This window comes from Emys orbicularis, chromosome 10, assembly GCF_028017835.1.
Source record: "Emys orbicularis isolate rEmyOrb1 chromosome 10, rEmyOrb1.hap1, whole genome shotgun sequence".
In the NCBI taxonomy this organism is placed as follows: domain Eukaryota; kingdom Metazoa; phylum Chordata; order Testudines; family Emydidae; genus Emys; species Emys orbicularis.
The window spans coordinates 74,319,724-74,347,284 of NC_088692.1; the positions used below are offsets into that span (position 1 = coordinate 74,319,724).

The 27,561-nt window shown below is 42.6% G+C and overlaps 1 protein-coding gene across 1 annotated transcript; it reads right to left on the reverse strand.

Annotated features, from left to right (window-relative positions):
• Positions 1-20,263: 20,263 nt before the first annotated feature.
• TLNRD1 (talin rod domain containing 1) lies at positions 20,264-22,078 on the reverse strand. Its single transcript, XM_065412357.1, has one exon. The coding sequence runs from the start codon at positions 22,076-22,078 to the stop codon at positions 21,011-21,013; it is 1,068 nt and encodes a 355-aa protein (XP_065268429.1). The 3' UTR covers positions 20,264-21,010.
• Between the last annotated feature and the right edge of the window lie 5,483 nt (positions 22,079-27,561).

Here is a 27,561-nt window from a genome sequence, read left to right on the forward strand (position 1 = left end):
CTAGAGCCGTGCAGCTATGCCCACTATAGCATTTCAAATGTAGACAAGCCCTTAAATTCATAACTGCTGGACACTAAAAAACATGGACTTGAGAGACTGATTTTATGGCCCATTTCAACAATCTGTAACATACCCTGCTACCGTCACTGTCCTACCCTCCCACTACTACCTCTCCATTTTCCTATGAGTGCAGGGGTGTTACTTGCCCACTTCATTTTAAGTGGTCTCCTACAACCTGTGAACCCGTTATGTTTAACAATCTGTCTCCCCTTGTATTTCGCTTGGACACCTCCGTTACCTTCTCCAGACATGAGGAAGAGTTCTGTGAAGCTTTAAAGGTTGTCCCTTCTACCAACAGAAGTTGGTCCAATAAAAGATATTACCTCACCTGCCTTGTCTCTCTTGTATCTCTCAACATAGTTACAACGCTACCGCAAACAACCAGTCACTCTCAAGTGTGCTGTTGTACCATCTCAGACTTATTGCATCAGGGCTGGACTTGTCTGATACTCATATGAGAGATCTTCATGAAAAATACAGGTTGATGCACAAAATGGTGTTGATAATTTTGGATAAGACAAATCTCAAGGTCCTGAATACTTGCAGTCCTTAAAGTTCCTAAGTCATTTTCTACAAGAACAGGAATGTAATCCTGGCCAAACTCCAGATCACACACTTATACATTCTATTTGCTGAAAGTCCCCATACAGTTTCAGTATGCTTCACTTCCTGTCCTAAGTAGCTACTTATTTAGTGTTGCTACATAGTGTTTAATTTCTGCTGTGGAGGTTGGTGGCATTTCAGTGGAAGGTGAAGGGATTCCTGTACATGTATTCATACATAAAATGACAATTTCAAAGTTGTTCTGATGTATGTTTATTGCAGCACTCCTAAAGATTGATTAGTAAATATGGTAAAACTTGAACATCAACATAGATGGCAGGTGGAGTTTTATGACAACAGCAATTAGAGTAAAAGGATAAACGATACAGCATTTGAGTATGGTACTCAGTTGGAACAGATGAAGTAAAATCCACATGCAGAAAATAAATTCACATGGGCTAAATCTTTCGGGGGGGGGGGGGGGGGGGAGAAATAAGTTTTATAGGATGTTGTGAAGTTAGTGTAGATTTAAACTCCATTATAGTAAAATTGCAATACTCTATATTAGCTATATAGTCTTCCTTTGACTATTAAAATCAGTTATTTCATTTGTGCATGCTTGCTGTAGCTGAGATTAAACAGCAGCACAATACAGCTCCAGCTCAATAGTGAGAGACTTCAACTGAAAAGCATTTGTTTATATGTTGCGATTCACTCTGTTTTCAGTGTCACGGCACTGGCATTTTGAATAGGAGGTTTGGGTTCCTTTTAATGGTTTATTTAAACAGGAGAAACAGCAAGAACTGTATCTGGCCACCTTTATGTTAATAATACAACTGGCAAATGCTACATTTTCAGTACTGACGTATTGTACAAGGATATGTGAGAGGTTGGATTGCTACAATGGTTGCCATTAAAAAGAAACCCTAGCTGACAATAGCTCATCTTAATTAATTAGCCTCTTAGAGTTGGTAGGGGAACTCCCACCTTTTCATGTTCTCTGTATGTATATATATATCTCCTCACTATATGTTCCATTCTATGCATTCGATGAAGTGGGCTGTAGCCCACGAAAGCTTATGCTCAAATAAATTTGTTAGTGTCTAAGGTGCCACAAGTACTCCTGTTCTTTTAGCTTTTGCCATCAGTCACCACAACAGTGGTATCCGAGAACAGGTAATAATAGAATAGAGTGGTAACACAGAACAGGAAATAAGCTTACAGAAAAACTCCGGTGTCTATGGGCAAATGTTAATGTTTTAATAGCCACCATTCAAAACAAATCACTTTGGTGACTTTCAGTACAATAACCTCAAAGTTAAGATTGGTATAAAAGTGAAAAAATGCCAGAAATTTTCTAGCCATTCATGTACTGCTCTGCCTTTTAGGCTCAAACTGGGTTTTGTTTTGTTTTGTTTAACTCTACATTTCTTTGGTTTGGCTGGTTTGTATCCCAGTGTGAACTAGAATGACGAACTGCAGCCCTAAAACAAAAGGCCTCTTCTACTGACCTTACATCAGGCCTTGAATGGCATTTATAACTAGTTTAGCTTTCAGTCCTAGTTGAGCTGTACCTGGAAAGGTGGCTGTTCCTGAGTGAGCCTGGATTGTCTCCTCTCACAAGAGGACTTCAAAGCCAAAAAATCTGTCACTTTACCTTCCATTTCTAATGCTGTCTTGAGGGAGAGAATTTTTGATAGAAAGCTGCAGATCTTAGAGCTTGATGTATGAGAACAGATCAGTGCTCCATCTATTTCCATTTCCTGTCTCTGATATTGACCAATGCCACATACTATAGAGGAGGCATACCTATCCAACACCTCCAAGCCTTCCAGCTTGTGAAATACTGTACCCTCGGGGATGGGCCATTTCTTCTTGACCCCAGCTGGTCAGTAGTTTATGCCCGGATGAACAGGGAGCGATAGCCCTTTAATTTATTATTGCTAGTGATAATGTTCAGATGCCTGTATTCTTATTCACATAAAGGTCAAATCCTTTGACTATTACTACAAGTATTTGTTGCAATAATATTCTGCAGCAAGTTAGGTTGCAAGGAAAGCTCCATGAGCCCGTAATAAGTTTTCAGAGGAGCTTCCTGAGGAGAGAGTCCCTGACTTCCGATTCCCTCCTCACATTTGGCCAGAGGAGGGACTCCTCTGCACATGCAGCATACTACGGGTTCACTGTGGGCACACAGCGTTCATGGCCTTCGCTATTTAAATTGTACCATGCAACAGCTGCACATAGGGCTCAATTGTGCCTGATAGACACAATAAGGGGGTGTGCAGAGCTCCCTATCATCCTCTGAGAAGAACTATACTTGGGAGGCTCAATACTCAGAACGCCTATGAAAATGCAGCATGCTGCTCCCTGCATATCCATCCGAGAGACCTGTATCCTTTGGGATGGCTAGTGCCTTCAGGGGCACTCCATGCATCAAATGGGATTCCAGCTTGACAACTGTATGGATTACCTCTGGGTGCTGCCATTTGGCCCCTCTGCATGTACTGTTGCTGTCATGCACATTTTTCATCTAGATGGCTTTTTTTTTTTTTTTTTAATATGGAGATATACCTATCTCATAGACCTGGAAGGGACCCTGAAAGGTCATTGAGTCCAGCCCCCTGCCTTCACTAGCAGGACCAAGTACTGATTTTGCCCCAGATCCCTAAGTGGCCCCCTCAAGGATTGAACCCTGGGTTTAGCAGGCCAATGCTCAAACCACTGAGCTATCCCTCAGTGGTTGTGGCAGTGACTCTGGCAGCTCCTGTTTGCTCTTCTAACAATTTCTGTTCTCTAAGTCCATTACTGGAGGGGTCCTAGCTTTTACTATCAGAAAGACTTGTTTTGCTTCATGATCTCTTAAGTACAGTATTGATCTATAAAACTATATCCCCCTTCCTTCTTCGTGGCTGTTGCTCATCTGCTTTTAGTAGTTTTAAATATAACAATTATACCTTTTGATCATACTTTCGACAGTCACTCACCCAATTCCTCTTTAAGTAACCCTCCTTCCCCCCAGCCAACAAACTAAAGGAAACAAGTGTTCATGGTTCATTTGCTGGAGCGTACATGCAAACTAAGCATAGGCGTGCACACACAGTCACCTAGGAAAGGCAAAGTATTTGTTAGGAGAGTTATCTGTAAAACACTACCCATCTCTTCCCCATGAGACGGTGTGGGGGACTCTTCAAGCATGGTTGGTTTCCATTGTATCTTATTGTTATGGCTGTATCTTTGATATTTTGTCAGGCATCTACAACTGGGGCCAGCCATCATCTTGTATATTTTATATTAAAAGAAGAATCAGTCAGCAAGCGCTGCTAGATTCTATATAACTATCCAGAAAAGGCTGGTACTATGGAATAAGTAAGCACTTTTGAGACTTTGTTAGTCTTGTTCTCTCAAATCTCCCCATGTCTATTTCTGATCCCAACCCTCTTGGAGGCGGGACAGGGGGAGGAGGAGTTCCCCAGTATGCCTGAAATATTGAACTACTCCCAAGGGACAAAACCTAAACAAACAGTATCCTGCTGCTTGTCACACCCAATCCTTCCCTAACCTAAACAGCCACTGACCCGCTTATCGCCCTCAGTCAACAACTTTGTGAAGGTTTTATTGTGAGAGGGGAAAGCCTTTTACTACTTTCACTGGTTTTATTGCTACCTCTGTACATTACATGCCTTAAACAGCCAGCTGTGTGTGCTTGCCATTTAGAGGTAGGCATGCACAGAAACGGATGCTAAATTAGTCAGTTACTGCAATAGTCTTAGGACATCCTGTGTTGAAGTGGGGGGGAGGAGGGCAGAAATCATGACAGAACAACCTTTGATTGACATACTTCCCCTTCTTGGTACATCCTGTCTGTTCAAATATTACAGTCAGGACTAAATCCCACCTCTATTTTGAACTGACTGGCTGAGCAAATTTTCATAGGCAACCAATCACTAATGCATTCTTTGGCTCCTGCAATGTATCCACATCACAATGGAAACAAACCATGCACCTCTAATTCCAACTGCTAACTCACCACAAAAGTAAACGGGGATTGACAGCCTTAATATGAGACACCACAAGAATTCAGGACTAGCTGGGAAAAAAAATGATGATCACTTAACACAAAACCTAAAGTTCTTGAGATCAGATATCAGATCCTTGAATGCGATCTGCAATAGTCCCATGTCAGTCTTTCGAGAAGTGCACCAGCCCCTCCCCCATCACACAGCTATATTGAGCCTATGGCATTTGAATTCAGTTCAGAGCTATTTTCAAGGTGACAAGAACTTTTTCTACCCTATTATCAAGCAGAAGTTCTTAGCATTGTATAAAGCCCTTTTCACCTGTGGCTCTTAAAGCACTTCATAAAAGGTGGATAGGCAGAGCCAGGTCTCAAGACTCCAAGTCCTATGCCCAATCCACTAAACCATGCATTGCGGACACAGCAAAATATGCATCATGTGTGAACAGTTTAATAGCAAATGCAAATACATATTTTAAATTTCATATCAATCCAATAGACTAAAACAGGAATGCACTGTCTTACTAGATAATTAGCAGTTACTTTTTAAAATGTGTGTATCATATATAATGTCCAGCCACGTTTGTAAAGCGCTTTGAGATGCATGTACAAAAAGCACTATTTAGTATATATGTGCAAGAATAGGAACATCAGGAGAGATCAGGGAAAGGTGGGAGGGTGAAATTCACCCAATACAGATGGACTGCACAAGGCCCTAAATCCACATAGCTCCCACTTAAACCCTTAATAAAGAGCTTACATGGGGTGCGGTCCCTCTACGCTGAAGTAAATTTCATCCTTACATTATTTTTATGGTCTAGACTGAAATGTGAATAAAGCATAACAAAAGTTTACTGTTCCTCTGGCATAAGGAGCTGAACTTGGAACAAACTTGGTTAAACGTATGTAACCGTAAAAGGGCAGCTTGCCAATTCCTGGAGAGGAAAGATTTTTAAATAGCCGCTGCACTATAGCTCTGGCCTACAGAGCAAATAGTGTAGGCTGAATTGACTATGATCTTCAGGTCTGAGTGCACAGTAAATGGACTTCATGCGCCTTTCCAAGTCATCTCCTGTGCCCTGAACAGACAGCCCCGAAGTGAAGTACTTCCCCCCAACCCCTTAGGGTTGTGCAAACCCATGCTCTTAGCAGTAGCTAAAGGAGAAAAACACCTACCTCCACTTCACTGCAATTGAGGGAAGAATGGAAATGAGAAACTGGTAAGTTGCTGAGGTAATTTTGCATACAAAGCAGCTTCCAACTCTCTTCACTGATGATTTTTAAGAGCAAAAGTTTTTTACTTGTATTCCATTAAAAAAACTTGGCCCACAAGTACTCGCTATATACACAGATGAAAGCAGCAAAATGCCTTAAATGACTTCAGCAGGAAACTACTGGGAAGAGGAGTGGTGTGTTTTCTGACAGACCCATTGCACATTTCTAGGAAAAACTTTTCAAGCTCTGTGTCCTGAAATGAAACAGAATTTTACAGGACTGCCTCACTGCAGAGGTTTTCTACAACACTCCTTCCCTGGATCCCAGGCTATACTGCCCTAGATGAACTCCTTTAAAACACACCCCAGCATCAATGGTTCAGAAAAAAAGAGATAGGAAGAAAGCTCTAAAGACAGCAAGTTTAAAATCAGCACCAACAGGACCAAAACCTGTCTCAGATAAAATGCGTATTTTGTTCTGCTCACATTCCTAAATCCCCCTCTCATCAGCCATTCACACGCATACTCTCATATGAAGTGCTCAGTGAGCTCAGAATCTACCCACATCGTAGTGATGACAAAGCATGAGACTACTGCAGTCTCCATGATGGAGAAGCTGAGTAATAACTGACTCCAGCCAACTAGATCACTGGGGTGTAAGGTCATCCTGGAACTCTATTTCCATTATTTCTTCTGGGTAAATTGCTCTGGGAACAATCCTCTTTTCTAGCATAACGTAATCAAGAACTAGAAAGTCACTGCCACTTACCACAGGGTTGCAATTCCTGGCCCGACTGGCTGCATTGGGAATTTAAATGATGTCTCCACCCTAGCAGCATGTGGAACCAATGTAATGGCTAATACAAATCAGGCTTAAAATGGAGTGGTGCTGCAGTTCCTGCTGTTTTTGTAAGCCAGCAAGAATGATTTTTGGACAAAACCGTAAGCGTTAAAGGGAACAAAAAAAAAATCAGCAGAAGTGAGGAATGGCTTCTAATCTAACAATATACACCAAGGAACATCCTAGTGACCAAAAAAACAAAACACAAAACAACCCACCATCAGTGGGCTGTATTACATAATACCGTGCTCAGGAGCAAGTCAATGAAAAGAATGCAATTTTTCACCAATCCTTGATTATTTTGGGGGGGAGAGATGTACAGTTCTTTACCTGCATTTTAAACAATGCTCAGAACCTGCTACATCCGAAAAGGTTAAGATATGTGTCCTAAGGGTGAACGGTAGTGGCTCACCAGTGAACCTTTTGCTCCAGTAAGTGAGGTAGTTTCTTGATTCTAAACTAGGTTTGGCTAAAAGTGTTGTCAACAAGCATTAACGGAGCTCCACAATACAGTTCCCTTGTTCAGCTGTGGGCCACATTTTCCTGTTGAACATATGCCAGGTCCCAGCATTTAGTGTGCCATCTTGACCCAAGCTAACTCTGGAAGAGCACTGAGTCTCCAATTTACAGCTCTAGATCACACAATGAGTCACAAGAGTTAACACACATATTAATTCTGCCCATTAAGAAATGAGCATAGATGTTGCCTTTCTCCTAACTGCCAGAGACAGTCTTTCTTTGTTACGTATGAAGTCACTGGCAGGACATGTTGAGAAAAACCATTCATGTTATTACTAGAGTTGCCTTTTCAAAACTCTCTGCCTATGCACAGAAGTCCTCAGTCTACGGCTAATGTAAAGCCATACTTTTAGCATGTCATTATTTCCCCATTGTCTCCCTTCTTCCTGGGCTTCCTTTAGCACAGTTCTCCCACTCACGGGTAACTGACTAGACTGCCACAAGGGCTGCCTGCCTGATACAGAACCCTGCCTTGCAGTTGTTGGATCTTTTGGGTCTCATGGATGAGATGTGATTTCTGGGCTTTGGAACAAGTGACAGCCCTTCCTTTCATTCAACATATTTGGAGAGTACTATATCACAGAACACGTTAGATTCGTGTTAGATTAAGTACTGCTGAAGGGGTTAAACTCCCTTTGACAAATAGATCTCCAGCTCTACATTAATCCAACTTAAAATTACATGTTTCTTACATGTTCCAGGAGCAATTCTCAAGGGTCTATTTAATTGTACAATGTGGCATTATGAAAAGTCCTGCCTGTCCATTTTCTATGGACGATTTGGCCAATCCCAGACTTCCTGGGTCCCTATCCCTCCTGCGTAGGGTCTGCTATTTCCCAGGGAGAACGTACCCTTTTGGGGCCACAAGGGTGTGGGGAGTGAAGCTTTAATCACAGGCCACAGGAAGGATCACAACACCCCAGCAGCCCAAAATGTTCCTGACTGGATTCCTCCATGTCCCTTCTGCAGGAATATCTTCAGACCATCTCTATGCCAGTTAAGTGGAACCCCTGCCTATACACTGCTTGCTGGGATCGTAGGCAAAGCCGACACTTTCAAAACTCATCCTCCATCTCAACATCACCAGTAAGGACTGAAGGTTAGTGGTGAAAACTATGGGCGAAATCACGGGTCCCCAAACTTTTCAGGGTTGCGCCCCACACACACACACACACACCCTGTCTGCACGGAGCCGGGGACAGGCGTGGGGCCATGGCGTGGGGGTTAGGATGCAGACAGGGGTAAAGGGGCCGAGGCTGGGAGCGGGAATGGAGTTGCAGCCAGGGGCCAGGGCCCAAGGCTGGGGGGTGGAGCAGGGCTGGGTGGTGCTCCCTCCTTGCCCCCCGTGGGGGCTGGCCCAGGCCCAGCCATGCCCCCCTCGAACGGTCTTCTGTGCTCCCCAACAGGGGGCACACACCACAGTTTGGGGACCTCTGGGCTAGATCCAGTCTCACTGAAAACAATGAAAGTTTTGCCATTGACTTCAATGGGTACAAGACTATCATGTAGGCACAAGGCCGTTAATTTTTGTTTAGGTAATGCCAAGGGTTAACAAAGGGAAGTGACTGGCCTTGACAACACACACTCCCACTTAAAAAGCTCCCAAGAGCATTTTATAATTCTACAAACAGATGGGGAAGGGTAAGGAGGTTGAGGGAAGCTCTTACAAGCATAGGAGTCTGGAATTCCTTGGGATACATGGAATTTTTTCAATCAATCTCAATAAAATGCAGAATGCATAATCCAGCATTAAAACACAAACACTACACACACTAAACCTGTTCAAAACAGAATAACTCTAGGTAGAAATCACTGCAAACTAGATCAGAATGACTTTTTTTTGTTTTTACTGAATATACTCCACTAAACATTAATTCCTAAATAGCTGGAGAGTGGGGGATGAGACAGTGATGCACTCTCAGGAGGTTGTGACAAAAGGAAACAGTTTAAAAATAATTTGCTCCAGGCTTGAAAAAGTCCTAAAACAGGCTTCTACAAATGCAACGACCATTACAATTATTAAGCTAAACCTCTCATCTTCTGACCTGGGTAATTTTTTTCCCCAGAATTAATCTTAGTAAAAATGATTAGGTAGGGTTATTTCGTCGTGAGTGAAGAGGATTCAGATATGATGTGATTGAAGTATTTAAACTAGATAAAGACTTTTTAGAAAATGAAGCCAGGTGATCTATTTGAGGTCAGCGGACAGACTAGAATTAGAGGACAGATATAAGTGAATGGGGAATGTATGTAAAATGATTTTAAGGAAGTATTATCTTACTGAGTGCAGTGAGTAAGTGGAGTTAAGCAGTAAGTATATGGCCTCTAGTATGTGAAAGGGGTATTAATTACTTTTGAACCCTTCGCTCTTTCTGAGGGACCAGGAGGGAATGTCTCACTGATCATGCTTCCCCACTGCAACTGGCAATGGGTTTTCCTTCAACTTCTGGCACCAATAAATAAATAAATAAAAATAAAAAGAGAAAACATTTAAAAAGTTGTCTAGACTAGAGATAGTAATGAAACAACCCTTCAGCTCATTTCTTTCTTCTGATCCTACATAACCACACTATATGGAAAAAGCTGCATTTATTTATTTTTTAATTGGATAAATCCAGGTCTTACAGTATTTTAAACTTAATTATTCTGTAGGAGTAAAAAGGTATTTTATATAAATAAAATAAACTTCTGAACTAGGGCATCTGAAAGTGTCTCTTTTAGACTTGTCCTAAAATATTTTTGATGCTTTATTCCCTGTCTATATTTGTTTCTACCGCGGTACCGCAAATTATTAGATTCATTTTAAAAACAGTGCAAACAACCAGAACATCAAAGGCTCCCAAGGGAGCAGAGGATATTCAGCACCTTGCAGGATAGGACCCTGAGTTACTTAAAAGGGATATAATGTGAGCCAATGACTGCAATAGATACATCTTCCTTAAGTAAAACAAACTCTTACTATAACAGTCTCTCAGGGGAGGGAAAAATCAAACATAGTTTAAGTTAAATGAGCACAACAAAGAAGCAATCGCTAACATAATATTCCTGAAAAAAGAACGAGAAGTACTTGTGGCACCCTAGAGACTAACACATTTATTTGGGCATAAGCTTTCGTAGGCTAAAACCCACTGGAAAGGCTTTGAAAAATCCACTATTTGGCAACTCATATTTTTATTAGATGGATATATTAGTTTAAAAAAAATCTGTCTACTCAGCAAACCCCTCAGCCCCATGTACTACATTGCAAAGCATATTTATCCCCCAAAGAGCCATTCACAGACTGCATTGTCATTTTCAAAGGAAAAGACAAAGGATTTCAAAGATATTTGAGTGGGTTATTTCATCCCATCACTACAGAGCAAGTGTAGCATGTGCTCTCTGTTTTAGAATAGAATAGCACAGAATACAAGATGTAATTAAAACATTTCCTTTATCAAACGAGCAAGTTCTTATAATTAGCAGATAATTCAGGCTTTAGCCTTCTTGTCTTATTAAAGGAAAACTTTCCACTAAAGTCAATGAAGAATTTTGTCTGTGTAAAACATGCAGGATCAGATCCCTGTGTGGAAGTTCTCAGTACTACAAGTACCGTACCTACAATTGCGTCTGCACAGGAAGACCCATTGTGCCCACACGGAAGACCCACTGAAGTCACAACACACTTTTGCAGATTATAATACTAGCCTCACATAAATCAATCCAAGCAGCCTATCTGATCTTTAGTTGTGTTATGCCAATAAACTTAATCCTGTATAGTAAATAACATGCACTTTCTTCCTTCATATCCAAACAATAGATGTGTTAAACACACACCCTACACAACCTTCACGCAGGGCTTCTGAAAATTAAAATGAAAAGAAAGTGTTTTGGGGCTATTTATGATAGTGTCCTTTAAAGACTGCTAGGGAAATGGATAATTACACAAAGCACTTTTTTCCTAATTGGAAAAAAATGAAGACAGTCTTGAAAAACTACTCTCGAAATCCCGTGAGATGATGACATAGGCAGGAGCTAAGAATTTTTGCTCCTGTGAGATTTTTAAAAAAACAAACCCAAGTGAGCAGATTTCGAGCCCAACACAGAGATCTATTAGGAGATGCAGCAATAAACAGAAACTGTTGTTAGACTTTACAAGGTGGTATAGATCCAGGCACTGGTTCTCTATTACTGAATTCAAAGTTCAGGATCAAGTCAAGACAAAAAGCTTTTTGGGATACCCAGCCCCTTAAAAATGTTTGTGTAAAGTTATAGTTAGACAAAACAAAAAAACTAAATGCTACATAGCTGGGACATTTGCACTTGAAGCTTCAACATCAACAACCTTAACTTAGTGACTAACACCCATCTTCTCTCCACCTGCAGGCTAGAGATCCAACCCCAAACTACCTCCTCTACAAAACAGATGAACCAACACCAAAAAAGTTGCCACATAAAAGAAATGTAAGTCTGCTTTGTGCATCGGAATTGCATTGTTATTGGCTTTTGACATACCACGTAAGGCACACTTCTAGGGTATACTGATTACAGGAGAATTTCTATTCTGCATTTTGGAAGGATGCATGAGGTGGAATCTGGAACCAGTACATATGGAGCAGAGGTATACTTCCAGCCTGATCTGGATGGTGTAGTGTCAGACCATAATTTGCAGGGGAAATGAAGTACCTAGGAGAATACAATATAGGGAGAGTGCATGGAGTACAATGGAGTCTCTGTTCCACATCAGGGTGTTGTACTGGGCATGGAAGATGGAGGAGGTGAAGCCTCTGGCTAATAAATGAATGTAATATGCAAGGTGCTGGCATGTGAACCATGAGAAGCAAGTGGGGTGGAGCAGTCAGCCAGAAACAGAGCATGGGCAGGGGCAGTGCCACTGACCCATACTGGAAAGCCGGGATAGTGGCCAGGAATACAAGGGTAATTTACAATGGAAACTTAATTGCAATTGCAACACAACCTTGTAGTGTTTTGTTTTATTTTTACCACAACATTCTATTAACTTTTTTTAAAAACCCACATACTGTCAAACTTTATCACAGAATTCATAGGTTTTTTTCCTTAATAGTCACATCACATTCCCATGCCCGCCAATCTCAAACAACTTCATCTTAATCTTGCTTGTTAAGATTTTTCAGACATGTCTTTCATTACCAGAGCTAACAAATATTACAGACTCCAGTGACATAGCCAGCAGAACTTAAATTGGTGTTATTTCAAATACGATTCTCGTGATTTCACAAAACTCCACTGGCCAATCCTGTGGAGCCACTCCTCAGGCCAATGGAGGGCCAATCTAGCCACCCAAGCTCAGCCAGCCAGACCGAGTCATCGTCAGTGCAGCAACGTCCACTCTGTTGTTTTTGTGCGCTAGCTCAAACCCTGCTAGCAGGAGTCTGTCTAGCCAGGTTGGGAGGCTCACTCCCAGCTGCAGTGTAGACATACCCCAAGAAGTCACAAGTTCCACAGGCATAGACTGTTAGGATAAGCTCCTCTAGAATGGTGTTCACAGAATTTGTTTACCAGGTTTCTGATAGAAGTTACAGTACAGCTCTGTATGAGTGCCTGACAGAATTCCCACCATTAATTGAACATGTGTAATTTTAGTATACTAGTCCAGGGCACAAGTTCTCTTTAAGGACTTATGCATAAGGCCAATTTCAATTTTACAAAGTAACCAATTTTTTAAAAACTACAAGAAAAAATAGTTCACTTGCACATCAAAAACACACCCCTATTTTTCTGTGTCCCATAATTCAGACGTTATTTGTCCAGTTAACTTCCAACTTAAAAATAAAAAAGGGCTCACAATTTTTTTTTTTGGCCAGGCACATAGCAAGAGAAGTTTCATTCTTAGAGGTGTCCTAAGCCAGCAAAAAGGGGTCAAAAATATGGCCTAAAATTAAAACGTTCAGTTTTAATTATGGAGTTGCTACTGTGATTCTAATATTGTAAAGTCAAATTTATTCTGTGGTAAATTTTTTAATGAGATCAATTTTAACATCAAGGTTACAGATTCAAGCACACAACAGGCAGGACATGCAAAAGTTAAGCTTCCCATAGTAATCTTAACTTGCCATCCTGCACACCCAGCTCTGTGCAACTCTTCTAAAAGGCAATCAGATGGGGCATGTTCAGAGTGCAAAACTGAGCCCCAGACACATTAAGGTTACATTGGCTAGTAATTCAAGAGAGTCCACATGTAATGTGGACAAATTAAAATCCTAAACATACTGAGAAAAGTCTTTATGGGAAATGGCAGGTTTTTACTTGATACATCTGCAGCTGCTCTACAAATACAATCCCAGGGACCCACATGCCTGCAGCAATACCTGTGAGATCATTCAAGGCCAATGGATCAACATAATAATAGATTCAGTGGTCACCCTCTTACAACTTTCCCTAGCACCTTCTAAACAACTTTCAGGGATGGACTTGGTATACATGGTTCTGGCTCAGCGTGTGGGGATGGACTAGATGGCCTCTAAAGGTCCCTTCCAGCCCTATGTTTCTATGTGGAGATCCTAGTTCCACTGCATATGGGGCAGAGAGTCCCACAGTACATCCACTCCACAGCCATCTAACTCCTTTCAACAGACCCACTGAGGTTCTGCTGCTTTAGGAACCATCAGCAGCCCCTGATGAATGAATATTGACCAAACAAAAACCAAGCTAACAATACCCATATAAAGAAAAAGGTACCATCCACTAAAAGCTAAACAAAGGCAAATTAACATTGGTCTGGCATTATTGCTGATGATCCACTGCACTAGTGCACCCTGTGGTCCTGAATGACTGATCACGCCAAGAAATAAGCATTTGAAAGAGTAGGAGGTAAAGGTGGTTTCAATTCCCTTGATTTTAGGGCTGTCTAGATACTAGTCTGTTCTCTAGTGTAAATTACACTGACTACAAATGGCCTCGAGGGGCGATTCTGGCACCTGGGGATCTCGGGGAATGGGGGTGCCCAGGCTAGGCCTCCTTTATCCTGACCAGACCCCAAACCTTCAGTCAGGAAGATGGGAGACATAGGAGCTGCTGTGGCAGTTCTAAATCATCCAATATGGCTAATTAAGCTAATCCAGGACTGTTTTGTGATGCTGGAGCTGCACATGCAGCCTAACATACCAATGTACCAGACCCTATGAATTATTTAGAGCAATACCAGCAGCCATATAGTCCAGACTGTACTGGAGTTTCCAGTTTAAGCCCTGCTCCTGCAACAGGATCTGCAAAGGGGAATCTCTGAGCCTGTGCAGAGTCCCATTGATTTCAGTGGGCACATAGGTCTTGTGACTCTTGTTGCAGGACTGTCCCTGATCTGTGCTTTTTAGGATTCTGTGTATTTATTGACTAGACCAGTGTTAGGAAGTGCCGTTTCCCTGCCTTCCAAACAAACATACCTGAAAGACATCTATCAAATATTTGTGTATAAACAAAAACCCAGAAAAAAACAACTACTTTGAGACATCCTTGCTTTCAATCATTTCACCTCAAACTAATTCAATTTAAAACTAAGCAAGTTGTTAGTAATAATCACTTTTGATAGTTTGGGGAAAAAACCTTCAAAATATTTAGCTTTCAAAAGTGTTTAACACCACAAACCAAAAGAGCCGCATCTGGCAACCAGCAGGATTTAAAAATATATTAAATGGTATTTACATAAAAGTGAGGCTGTCAATACAGTATGGCAATCACAACTTTTACAGCCAGGGAAACCTTTAACATAAAAGAGAAATTATAAAAATTAAATTAGAACAGTATCAAGGGTCTGGCAAACCACCAAAAAGCCAGGAAATTCTGAGTTAATGCTGACTCTCCATTCTTGACTGTGTCTAAATATAGTACCATGTAGTGTATTGTATGGTAAAAATCATTTACTGCTCAGAGAACTTTGCAATCGTGTGATAGACTACAGCATGTTGTTAATATGAGTCTGAATCTGTCCCCATACATTTTCTAGCTTGGCAATATAAGCCAGACTCTTGATGTTATTTTAACATAGTTTGTGAAAACAACATTACTAAGAATATAAATAGACATTGATTTCAATGGGCTACGGATCAGGCCCTTAATGCCCATAGGAAGCCTTTCAAAAGCATGTATAGTTATGCTGATTATTAGGCCAATTTATACAAATTCAAAAAGGTCTTATAGAATAACTCTTTACACGATGTATTCAGGGTCAACAACTTCCTACAAATAAATCATAGAAGTTTCTTGGGGGAATCTGATGTCTTAAGGGATCTATAATGGAAGAAAAAGCCGTTCACTTAGTAGTCGGCCAGTTTGATTTTTGGCCCAGAGTGGGAGTTACCCAAAAATATAGATGTTTGGTGGCCTACGTCAAATGAATGGATGGTCTCAGTCCAATTTCCGACAGACAGATGTCCATGTCACCACTGAGAATCTTTGCTGGCTTCTCAGCAATGAGCCAAAGGATTTAACTGAATGGACCGGAGACCAATCTAGGAGGTCTGTGGTTTGGTATCACTGTTCTGTGGGGAAAGGACTTTTGTCTTCCTAGCCATAAATCTCACATTTTTCACAGGCACTAAGCTAACATAAAATTTTAAAGAAATCTAAGACACGGGCCCTTCTCAGACCCTTCCACTTCTAAAGCCCTGAGAGCCAAAGGTAGGCTAGCAAAGACTACTATTTCTAACAAATCGTCCTGTCAGGGTAACAGTGTTTGCCACCCTCACATAATGGTGTGGCCCTCCAAACTTGTGGATATCCTGAGATCCTCAGGCAAATTCCACAAATGCCCCATGGCTACACTACAGGCCCCTTGTTTCCTATGGCAGCACAGCTCCCAACAGCAGCCAGAATGTACCTAATCCAATCCTTCCATACAGAGAGCAATCTGACAGCTTGGAACGGGCATCCGTATCATTTACTGGATCAGTCCCAGCATTAGCTAGCATAGGGAAATTCCTGGTGGTTTACAGGAGATATTACCCCTGTGGAGCATTTCCTCTTTCTTGGCTCCACCCCTTCTCTAATCAGGCACACCCCCTAACACTACAGAGCTGCAGACACCATGATGGCTCAAGCCCTTCTCCCTCTGACAGAAGTCTGGCTAAGAGCAGGTTTTCTGCCACTTTGATCATTTCCTGTAGCAAAAAGTGAAGGGGATGGTAAGACCCATTTCCCCCCCACCTCCCTAGTTTTGCAAATAGCAAGGATAGCCTTAAATAGTCAACCTTACTTACTTTTCAGTTATACTTTTGGTGGCTAGTTTACAGGTTCTCCTGCAGTCTTTACATTTTTGGAAAACAACAAGCAAATTGCTCTTAACTTCTAAGCCCTTTCAGTTACTTATTTAGTCAAACTGCATTATAATGGAGAAACAAACAAGGTAACCGTCAACCTACAGACAATATGAACGTGCTTTTTTCCCCGTTAAAAAACTATCTATTTTTAAAAATAAATTGAATCCTCATTTGGTGGCGATAGTGTTATTTTTGGCTGACATGATGCTCCTTGCACAGTAAACGTCAAAAAAAAGGGTTAACCCTTTTACTCAGTGTACTAGTAGAATAGATCTGCTACAAATGGGACATAAGCGGCCTGAAAAATTAAGTTTGCTGCTGTCAAATAACATTAAGGCCCTGATCCAGCAAAAACTCTCACACACCTGACTTGACAATGAAATCAACAGCACTACTTGCTTGCATAGGGCTAAGCACATGAGTAAGTATTTGGACAACTGGGGCCTAAAGTATGAAGTACAAAATCAGGTGATAATCAAAGACCCTCTATAATGGCTCTCTACCTACAAAGGTGGAAGGGAAAAAAACAAAAACAATACCACCCTCACCACACACACCCATATAGAAATACTTCCTTCTATGACTCATTTTCTCTGACTTGGAAAATCCAAAGTGTATCAACAACATAAATATATTGCTGGAATACTTCCTCCTATACCAGACTTGTCTATTCCATGATAATTATCACAATACATGTTAATTTTTTTATAAACATGAGACTACATCTTTTTTTTAAAAAATATTCTACTGTAATTATATCATGCTTTTTCCAGCTGAAAAGCTGCCATTTTTTTGGTTACTCATTAACTCCGTGCCCAAAAATATCTGTTTGTATCAGTTCATATCAAAAGTCTTTCCCCCCCCCCCCCCTAATTTTTTTACATTCCAAGTGTGTGAATACATTTTCAGGGATATACTCTGAACTCAATCCATAGGCATGCAGTTCCCTTTGTCATCAGGGGAAGTTCTGCTATGGAACGAAATCAGTACATGGCCTACCTTGAGTATTTTGAGAGGTGTTTAAATAATTCATTTTTAAATTTATGGTAAATTATTTTTGCCAAGTTACTGATTACATTTTTTTTTAAATCTCCACTAATGAAAATCATGACCTTGACAACTGTGTTTCTCAGATTTTATTCCCAGGTTTCATTTAACAGTGAAACATAATTCACGCCTCACAAGGAAAAGTAATCTAGAGCAGCACATTTTACTTCAGAACTTCTAGAAAAACTAAATTCTGAAGTAAGTTACATCTGTACATCAGAGAGTGGGGGAAAATATGTGGTATTATTGTTAAAACCAAAGTAATATACTAAACCACTCAAAAAAAAAAAATCTTACCACAACAAAATCAACACTATTGTGATTAATAATATATTGCCTTTCATATTCAGAGGTAAGAAGAAGGCTTTACTGTGTTTCATGTAACCTCACTAAAAACATATAAATGCATCAAAATGAGTCTAATTATACAGCAATACCAATAATTATTAAATTCACACATCAAAAGACGCAGTAGGACATTACTTTTCTGTCAGTTACACTACAGAGCTGCCCTTCAGAATCCTTGGCTTTTATATCTGGAAGCAGGTCTGGGAAATTTAGGTCATAGCAAATTAAAATAAATTAGAGCTAGATGATACCACCTAGATACATGCACAGAGGGGACCCTCCGAAAGATGTCTCGGGGGAGGGAGAAGCAGGTGGAGGTAATAGCTGCCTTCACCGCACCATTCTTACGGATCCTACAGACACCTCTCACTTGGTCAAGTGTCTGTGCTAAAGAAAAGGGTGGCGCCCACTCCTCATCCCCTATCCCTCCCCACAGAAGTTAGTCAAAAAAAGATAATACCTGCTGAGACTTATCTTTTCCACTGAACATCTCTCCTTCCGTCCTAAGGGCGGCTGTAATCAGGGGGAGGCCCTGGTAGCTTGGTTTTAATGGAGACAGGCTACTATGAAGACAAGGAAGGAGGGGCCATAGGAATCACTGACAGTGCAGTGGCACAGCAACTCCATGTAGATGCCCCTGGCCTGCTGTGGGTTCCCAAGGGCCTCCAAAACCATTCCTGAGGAAGACAAACCTTGCCATCCTGATGGGAATGTGCAAGTGGGGAATCTGAGGGAATCCTCATGGAGATTTCCTCCAAGGGAGTTTCCTCCTGTGGGCTCTTCCTGTGGGAGAGGATTATCTGAGCCAAAGGGTACGTCTTCACTACCCGCCGTATCGGCGGGTAGCAATCGATTTATCCGGGATCGATATATCGCGTCTCGTTAAGACGTGATATATCGATCCCCGAATGTGCTCACCGTCGACTCCGGAACTCCACCAGAGCGAGCGGCGGTAGCGCAGTCGACGGGGGAGCCGCGGCCGTCGATCCCGCGCCGTCTGGACCCCAGTTAATTCGATCCAAGGTACTTTGACTTCAGCTACGCTATTCGCATAGCTGAAGTTGCGTATCTTGGATCGACCCCCCCCCCCCCCCCCCGCCCCCAGTGTAGACCAGCCCAAAGTTAGAAAGTTACGCCTGAAGAAACTGGATCAGATTGCATTAAGAGGGTTTACACTAGAGTTATACAGATGCAGTCACCTATACCTGTGTTGCATAAATTACACAGAATAAATTAGTAACTTAGTGAGGAACACACAAAGGCATTAAATTCAAGGCTGCGCCTCCAAAAATAAAATTCCTAGCCACAGAGGTTGCTGAATTCAAATTAGTTTCAATGAGGAAAATACCCTAATTTCAGGATCCATTGAATTTCAGTAAGGAAAAAACTCTAGCAAACATCCTTCCAAACCCAATGAAACGCTGTACAAATAGATACATATAATCTCATCTAAAAAAAAGTTCAAACTGTTAGGGCCTAGAGAATCAAGTGATCTTTTTCTTATGTTTGAGGTTAGGAAAATAAAAGCACCATATCTGCCACCAGCCTTTAAACCGTGCTGTAATAGGAAGACACTTCAATAGTCTAGGACAGTTTATATTCTAATGCAGACATCAGCTTTACTTCTTATTAAACAAATACAATAGTCTATGGCAGTGGTCCAAAACATGGTAGTAATATTTTTTAGGTACAGTTTTAGACAATTCCTGTAAAATTCTATAGTACTGTTTATATGCCAAGTCTAACTTCCACTGCTGGACCAGGCCTTCCTAGGTAGGTCTCTTAGTCAGCGAACCTTTACTTGTACCTGCATTATCAAACTTGTTATACTTGACCTCTGTCGAAGAACTACAAATGCAAGTCTTTGTGGGATCATAGGGCCCGATCCTGCAAAGCTTTATGTACAAAAGCAGGCCCAATGAAATCAATGGGACTTCATCTGTAGGTAAAAGTTTGCCGGAATAAATCTTCCTACCAGAACTCACAGGCTTAACATATTAGAATCCATAATACCAACAAAAGCTAAAATACACAGTAAAACTTCTCAAATACTACATGAAATGTACTTAACTTGACAATATAGATTTGCAAACCCTCCCTGTGCCACCCAGAACCAACAACTACTTCTTTACAAGTGTGTGATCTCTACACATAGTACGTTCCAGCTTTTAAAAAAAATAGACTAATTCAATGGATTCTCTTTTGGGGGGAGGAACAGGAGTGGGGAAAACAGGGGAAGAAAAGTATTTGTTAGAATAAAATAAATTGAATTCAAGTCTGCATGCTGCTCTGTATAAATTACAGTTGCATTTGTACCACGCATTCCCTGGGGAAAGTGACATACAATGCAAACAGGCCTAGTTGTTCAATTATTCAGGTTTTAAGAGATTCACAGAAAGACATCTGAGAAACATAACATTTTAATAGATGAAATAAATACTCCAGTACATGCAAGATAAAAACTGACATTGGGAAAAAAATTAAAAATCATTTTAGTTATAGTGTAATTTTTTGTTTGTTTAAACACTCACAGTAGCTTTTCCCCCAGTTTGGAAATCAACACATGGAAAACATAATCACAATCTCCACTCCTGCACACCAAATGCACTTCTCTAACCTAACACTTGATTCAAAAGAAATTAGATCCCCATTCTCCTCCCCCCTCCCGAAAGTAGCTACATCCATCATCTAGGTGGTGTTGGTTTGTTTTTATACGTGAAAACTGAGGTAACTTCTTTTTCCTGCACAACTGAACAGTGGAATTTAGAAGGGAAATTTTGGAAGACAAGACAAGACAAACTTTAAAAACCGCACCCAGCGCGATTAAAGCTTTTTAGATTCCCCCACCTCCTCAGGTATAAAGCTTTTTTGATTACCTTTTGTTTGTATATAGACCTTATTGATTGATGGAAAATATATTTGTGAATAATTACTCAATTACAAAAATGCCTAAACTGGCCACTAATTATTCTGACCACCTCTTCTTGCGTATATATAGTTTAAGTATGTTGCTGCTGTGTTCCCTCACCACATAAAATCAAAGGATTGGGCTCATCTAAGCAAATTCTTTGGTATACAAAAACCAGGACTTGGGGAGGTGGGATATTATTTTCCTTTAGCAATGACTGAGATCTAAACGGGGGGGTGGAGGTTAATTCACAGAATTGGAGTTCACTGGCGGTAAAGTCCTGGGTGAAGATCTTTCTCTTAGTGCCTGAGATAGCAGGTTGCAACCTTCTGAGACGGCGCAAGCCGAGTTCCTCAACCTTTCCCTGTAATCTGTCATTTTGGTGCTACTTTCTGGGTGTTGGGCTATATCCCTGAGGCATTGGGTCAGAAGCACGCAAGCAGATACCACGCTCATGGCCCCTCCTAGAATGGCAGTTTGCACAGCTTTGCCCTCTGGATTAATGGTGGCAGCTTTACCCAAAAACTGGGGCTCAGTGGCAAAGCCCACCAGAGCATGGACAGATTGCACCAAGGGTCCACTGAACAAGACGCACCGGTTCCTGGTCAGCTCACTGGGTGAAGTCTTGACCTCCTTGACACATGCCAGGAGGGCAGAGGCGCTGGTGCTCATGCACTTGACGCTGAGTTTGAACTGCTCCTTGGCAAACCTATCCTTGGATTTCTCACTGGCCAAGACACAAGCATCTGTCAGGAATTTCAAGTTCTTGGACATGTTCTGGGAAACCTCCAGCAGGAGCTGAGGGCTCATGTCTGGCAAAGGGGTGTTTTTTAAGATCCCACAGCCATGCTCCACCTCGTGCCTGCATCTGGTCACCTTGTAGCGATCCACCAAGCCGGGCAGAGCAGGCTGAGCCCCTGGTGTCTCCACAGCAGCCAGGTAGGCAGCATGGGCAGAGCACTCAGTGAGGGAGACCACCAGGTTCCCCATATCCACCAGGCTGTCCCCCACTTCCCCGAAGCGCCCCATGTTGAGCTGGCTCTGGACATCGTGGGTCAGGATGGAGAGCCCCTTGGTCCTGGCAATGATCGTGTCCCTGCACTTCTCGAAGGACTCCCCGAAGACCGAGAGGCTCTCGGTGTTCACCGGCCTGGTCTCGCTGGACAGCAGGAGCAGATCCGCCACCAGTTGCATCTTGATCTTGCAGTGGTCGCAGATTGAGACGAGTTTCTTCCTCTGCAGCGAGCTGCTGCTGGGGACGGCGCTGCTGGACACCTCGCTAGTGGACTTGCCAGAGCCACCGCTAGCCATCGCGCCGGGGGGGCACTCGCATGCCTCTTGCGACCCCACTGCCACCGCCTCTCCCGCCGCCCGAGCAGTCCCGACTGAGCCCGGCAGGATCTCTCTGCCTTTTCCGCACCATCATTCCATTAATCTCCGCGAGTAAAAAAAAAGCCTCTGGGCGCCGGGGCTGGGGCTGCTGGGAGTGGGTGGGTGGAAAGCAAAATCCTCCGCACTTGCTCAAGCCCCGGCCTCTCCCCTTTGCAATGCACTGGCTAGACCTCCGGGCCAGCGGCGGGCTGCTGCTCTGGGGGAGCCACCGGGTCCCTTCCCCGCATGATCTATTTTTTGTATTTATTTTGCACGCTGATCTGTGCTGTGGTGGTTGGTTTGCTTCCCGGCAGCTGGATTTTGCAAAGTTCCCTCTTCACGGTGAATACATTACGGATGCAAACCGGTTGACATGAATTAGAAAAGAAACATCCAACTTATTACCGTTTAACTCCTTCAAAAAAAAATCCCACTGGTCCGAAAGGAGGCGACTGCGAACCATGTGCTCCTCCTTTACATGTCCCCGAGAAGTCAGTCGCAGGCGGCGGCAGACCCGCATCTCCTGGTATCAGGAAGCACAGCCGAGGGTGTGGCCCGGTCGCTCTGCACGAGCCCTGGAGGAGCTGGGCACAGACTTAGTGTTTGCGCTGCTGGGATCGCGAACTGTTTGCACACACCCCACCTCGGTGCAACGGGAGGGGGGAGAGCAAAAGAGCCACCGGATCCGGCTGCTGGCGGGGAGGGAGGGATCCTCTCCCCTTCCCTCTGTGGCTGCCTCACGCCTTCCTTCCTTGCTCATGCATCCAGGCGCCCCGAGCTCGCTCCCTGCCGCCTGGCTCCATCCCCTCCTCTCTGCGGGCCCTCCGGACGTGGGCGCATCCGATCCGACTTCGCCCGGCTCCTCGGTGGCCTCTTGCTGCCGCGGCACGAACTTAGACTCTCCCCGCAAACAAGGGTGGTGGCTCCGGGCTGCAGCAGCGGCAGATGCTGCGACCCGCTCGGCCTCGCTCTCCTCCTGCCATTTTTCTGGTTGAATCACCAACTTCCAGGGGGGGAACAACCCTTCGGCCGCCTTCTCTCCTCCGATTCCTCTGCCCGGGCCCTAAAACAAACTACTGGGAAGAGGCGGCTGCTGCGGATCTGCCAGCCAGACGCTGCATGGCTCTAAGGGAGGCTGCTTCGCCCACTCCTCCCCCCCTCCCCGTTGCCTTTGCTGTAACCTCACTTAAGCCTATAGAAATCTTTTGTGCGGTGTCACCGCCCTTCGTTCAAATCCTGCCCTCCCCCTTCTGCGCTCTCCACGCCCGCTGCTTGACGCTCCTCCCAGGGAAAGGGGGCAGCAGCGCCTTGCTGTGGCCAGCCCCATCCCATTCATCCGCCTGGCTGCTGCCCCGGCGGCGCGCTCTGCACAGCAATGGCTCTAGACGCTGCTGTTTTTAACATCTCTCCCCCCACCACCACCTCCCCTTGGTCCTGTGCCTGGGTCTTTTGCTGGTGCAAACAGCACGGATCAGTCTATCAGGAGCTTTTGTGGGTAGAAGCAGGTTAGCGTGATACGTAGGGAAGGTGATTAAAAAGGAGGTGATAGTTTTTATTTATTAATCAATCTCAAATAAACACAAGAGGGAGGAGATGAAAGGGACGGCAGAACACAAGGAAAATAAAATACACAAGGAAAGGGGTTTGCCTCACGAGATCAGCCTGTATGGATTGGCTTATGGTTCCTCACTGACCAATTAGGTGAAAGCACATAATATGCAATGCAGTCATATTAGTTGGAGATGGAAAAGATACTATGGTGAAAAAAAGGCAATTGATAGGGAAAAAAAAAAAACATTCCGACACCCACACGCAAATTGACCAGTTCACAAAGACTACTGTGTCAGATGAATATATCAAAGGCTCTGCCACAGCTACATGTAGAGTTCCCTTGCTGCAGATTTCCATGTTGGATTAATTCTATCTGGAACTACAGTACTGCTACTCTGAGCAGGAATTTTTTAGTGGGAGTTTGATATACCTATTAAATTCCCAGCATTATCGCAACTTGTTCTGTATTATACAATGAAGTAAAATACTTTGCGCAAGCATGGGCTAAAGTTTAATAGTATATCAGGTTTGCAATATAGAATGCAATTTGTGAATTAGTAAAGTGCAATAGAGGAATCTGGTTCATAGTTCAGTTAATATTGTAATAATTTATTGAAAACTTTTCATTGTGTTAGTTTGTTGTTGGGTCGGCCCCTGTCAAGTCAGTTTAGGACCCAAACTTAGTTTTTATAAAAGGTAGGTGTTGTAAAACCAAATATAAATAGAAAAAATAGAGTGTATTTATAATGCCAATTATTACCTTTTTCTGTTTATATCTAAACTTTCCCCTGCACTGTTTGCAGTGGCCTTGTGCATTAGCCGAGGCAGGGACAAGTTTGAATCCTATTTTGGTCTGGTGTAAAAATGAATTTTGGTGCTCTCCTTACATTTGTGCACATCACATTGTAAAGATCTGTTGATATCTGTCAGAACTTTTTCACTGGGGAAGGCAGGATCCTGCTTCTGATGACTTTAAGGGTTTTTTGGAAGGGCTATGAGAAAAAAACCTCTTTCCTCTGGCTGATTTCCCTTCTAGAACTTATCAAGGGCAGTATAAGAAGATTCTTGGCATAACATCTCATCCAATACAAGAAAGTTTTGGAGGCAACAGAGTTAAGTCTTAAATAAGAATCAAATGAAAATTACTTATTTTGAAGATACAACGGTTTGTCATATTTAATGGGACATTTCCATAGAAAATTTACATTTCAATAAAGTGGTGGTGAATGATGCAAAATATTAGAAGTCCATAGGTCTGATTCTCAGCTATTACACCATTTTTATGCTAGTGTAATTCTGTTGAAGTGAATGGATTTCCAGCAGCATAAAACTGGTGTAATGCAATCACAGAAACTTAGGGTTGGAAGGGACCTCAGGAGGTCATCTAGTCCAACCCCCCTGCTCAAAGCACGACCAATCCCCAGACAGATTTTTCCCTAGATCCCTAACTGGCCCCCTTAAGGATTGAACTCACAACCCTGGGTTTAGCAGGCCAATGCTCAAACCAGCAATATAGACTCAGGCCCAGCCTGTGATCACGTTATGTTTTTATATATTTTGCTGCTGCTGTTAACTCAGCAAAGCAAGGGTTAAATAGTAATATTAATCTTTTGACTTCTTTCAGATCACTTTGACTTCTTATAAATCAAACTCCCTGTTACATATGTGTATAATTTATTTCGCAATGTAACGATGGCTACCGAATACATAAGTCTAACTCAATACATGGGGCCTGATTCTCATTTACACTGAAATCCTTTACATTTATACTGCCAGAGTGGTGTGGCCTTGGTTTAAAGGCAAATCAGTCCCATGCTGTACATCTGCATTCTTGATCCAGCAGTTTTTACCAACTGCCAGTTACTGCTTTTTTAAATGCTCTATAACAGGGGTGGCCAAACTTACTGACCTGCCACGCTACATACGACAATCTTCAGAAGGTTGAAAGCCAGGGCACACCTGCCGGGAGTTGGGGCTTCAGGACCTCAGGAGGCGCTTGCCGGGGCTTGGGGTTTCAGCCCTGTTCCTGTGGGGCTGAAGCCCTGAGACCCCCCCTCCCCGCTGGGCAGAAGCCCCTGTCTCACTATGCTGCTGCAAGGCAGAGGTCCTGAGCTCCCCAGGGGTATGCAGGGCTCCAAGAGCCACACTTTAACTGTTAAAGAGCTGTGTGTGGCTTGGGAGCCACGATTTGGCCACCCCTGCTCTATAAAATTGATTTCAAAATAGTCTGAAGAATAAGAATCAATGGCCAGATTCTAAATTAGTTTATATTTTCAAATATTTCCAGCCATACTCTTATAGAAAAACCAGATATTTTCTGTACCAAGATGGGCACCTATTATTTAAAACTTAACTTAGGTAATTGTTGAGGATGGCCAAGGTTGAAGAAGGCTTTGAAAGCTCATCTTGGAAGCTGTTTAGTCTCTGCACTGGCAGAAAGAACTAGTAGATAACCTATTCAATCTTTTTCATCTCTAGACTCCGTGGCCCCAGTTCTCCATTATATTAAGTCTGCTTTGTGCCATTCCTACTGGGCCAAAGCAGACAGATCCTTGGGTTGGGTAGAATCTCTGTAGCATCTCCTATACCACCTTTCCTCCCAGCTGCCAGTACAAGGGACATGGCTGATCTTTAAAATCCTGACAATTCCTAATTGTTGGAATGTCCCATGGGGCCATTAGCAACCAACACAATTTAAAGCAGAAAACCTTTAGGCTTCTCTAAGTTGCCCCAGAAGGCTGGACCACTGCTCACTAGCCCCAGGATTGGTGATGAGCAAAAATAGCAAATGTTGCCCTTCAGTGTGTTGTTGATACTCTGACTCTAAATTACTATCTGTCCTTTACAGTGTATTTTTCCTCCCCAGTGACAGTTGGTGTTCTGCTCCTCTGCACATGAAATGTATGACCATGACCTAGCCATGTGATTTGGTTTATTGCTAATCATAGAGCTGGGAGAATTTGTTTAGTGTGTCCTCTAATTTCTATACTAGGACATGCATAAATCTCTTGAGGCATCTGCTACTGAATTCTTCCCATTGATGTGCTGCATCAGTGCCTCTGTAAGCGCCATATATTCTGCACCACAAGCCAGATAGAGCGCAAGCATTGTAGACACAGATTTCGATTGATCTTGCAACAGATTTGTTTGCTCAGATTTTCAGCAGTTGACTCAGTGCCCTATTGGCCTTTTTGACTCACCTGATCATTTTTATCTGAGAGTGATGTGAGCAGGATGAACAACAATTCTGAAAGCAATTATGTTAGCAGGATGCACACCGTTATGAAAAAAAGAAAAGTGTGGCTGCAGAGCTGGTGGGGTGTGTTTTGGGTGTGTCCAGAATATGGCAGTTCTTCACCCCTCGATGCACCCTCTCTTCATAGTGACAATGGTGGTTATTATAGCAGTTTTAGGGAATGTCATAATTTGGGTCTAAACAATGTCTTATTTTAAAATAAAGTTAAGACAGATTCTCAACAGGTATTAATAGGCTTAGCTCCAGTGACTTTAGTGGAGCTACACCAATTTACAGTAGCTAAAGATCTGGTCCTTACATTTTTAGGATCCAATATAGATGTATTTACATTGTTTAATATTAAACTTTTAAATGACTCAGTAGTGTCTTTATTAGCTCTTTAGAAAGATCTTTACAAAGAGAGCCTCTGCAGATCTGCTGGGCTCCACAGCTGCAGAGTTCAAAGAGTAACTCTAGGACATTTTTTAATAGTCTGTCCAACAAACTGGTAAACAAAGATACCATACCTCCTATTTTGTGCTTCCTAGCTTGATTATCAGACATGGAAATCAGGTGGCAGTGCTTGACTTTCAAGAGATTCCACTGAGCATGTCTGAGGCTCAAACCACTCTCGAGG

Bases quoted from the DNA above. Each gene is read 5' to 3' on its own strand.
- TLNRD1 (XM_065412357.1), bottom strand. From the start codon at position 22,078: ATGGCTAGCGGTGGCTCTGGCAAGTCCACTAGCGAGGTGTCCAGCAGC.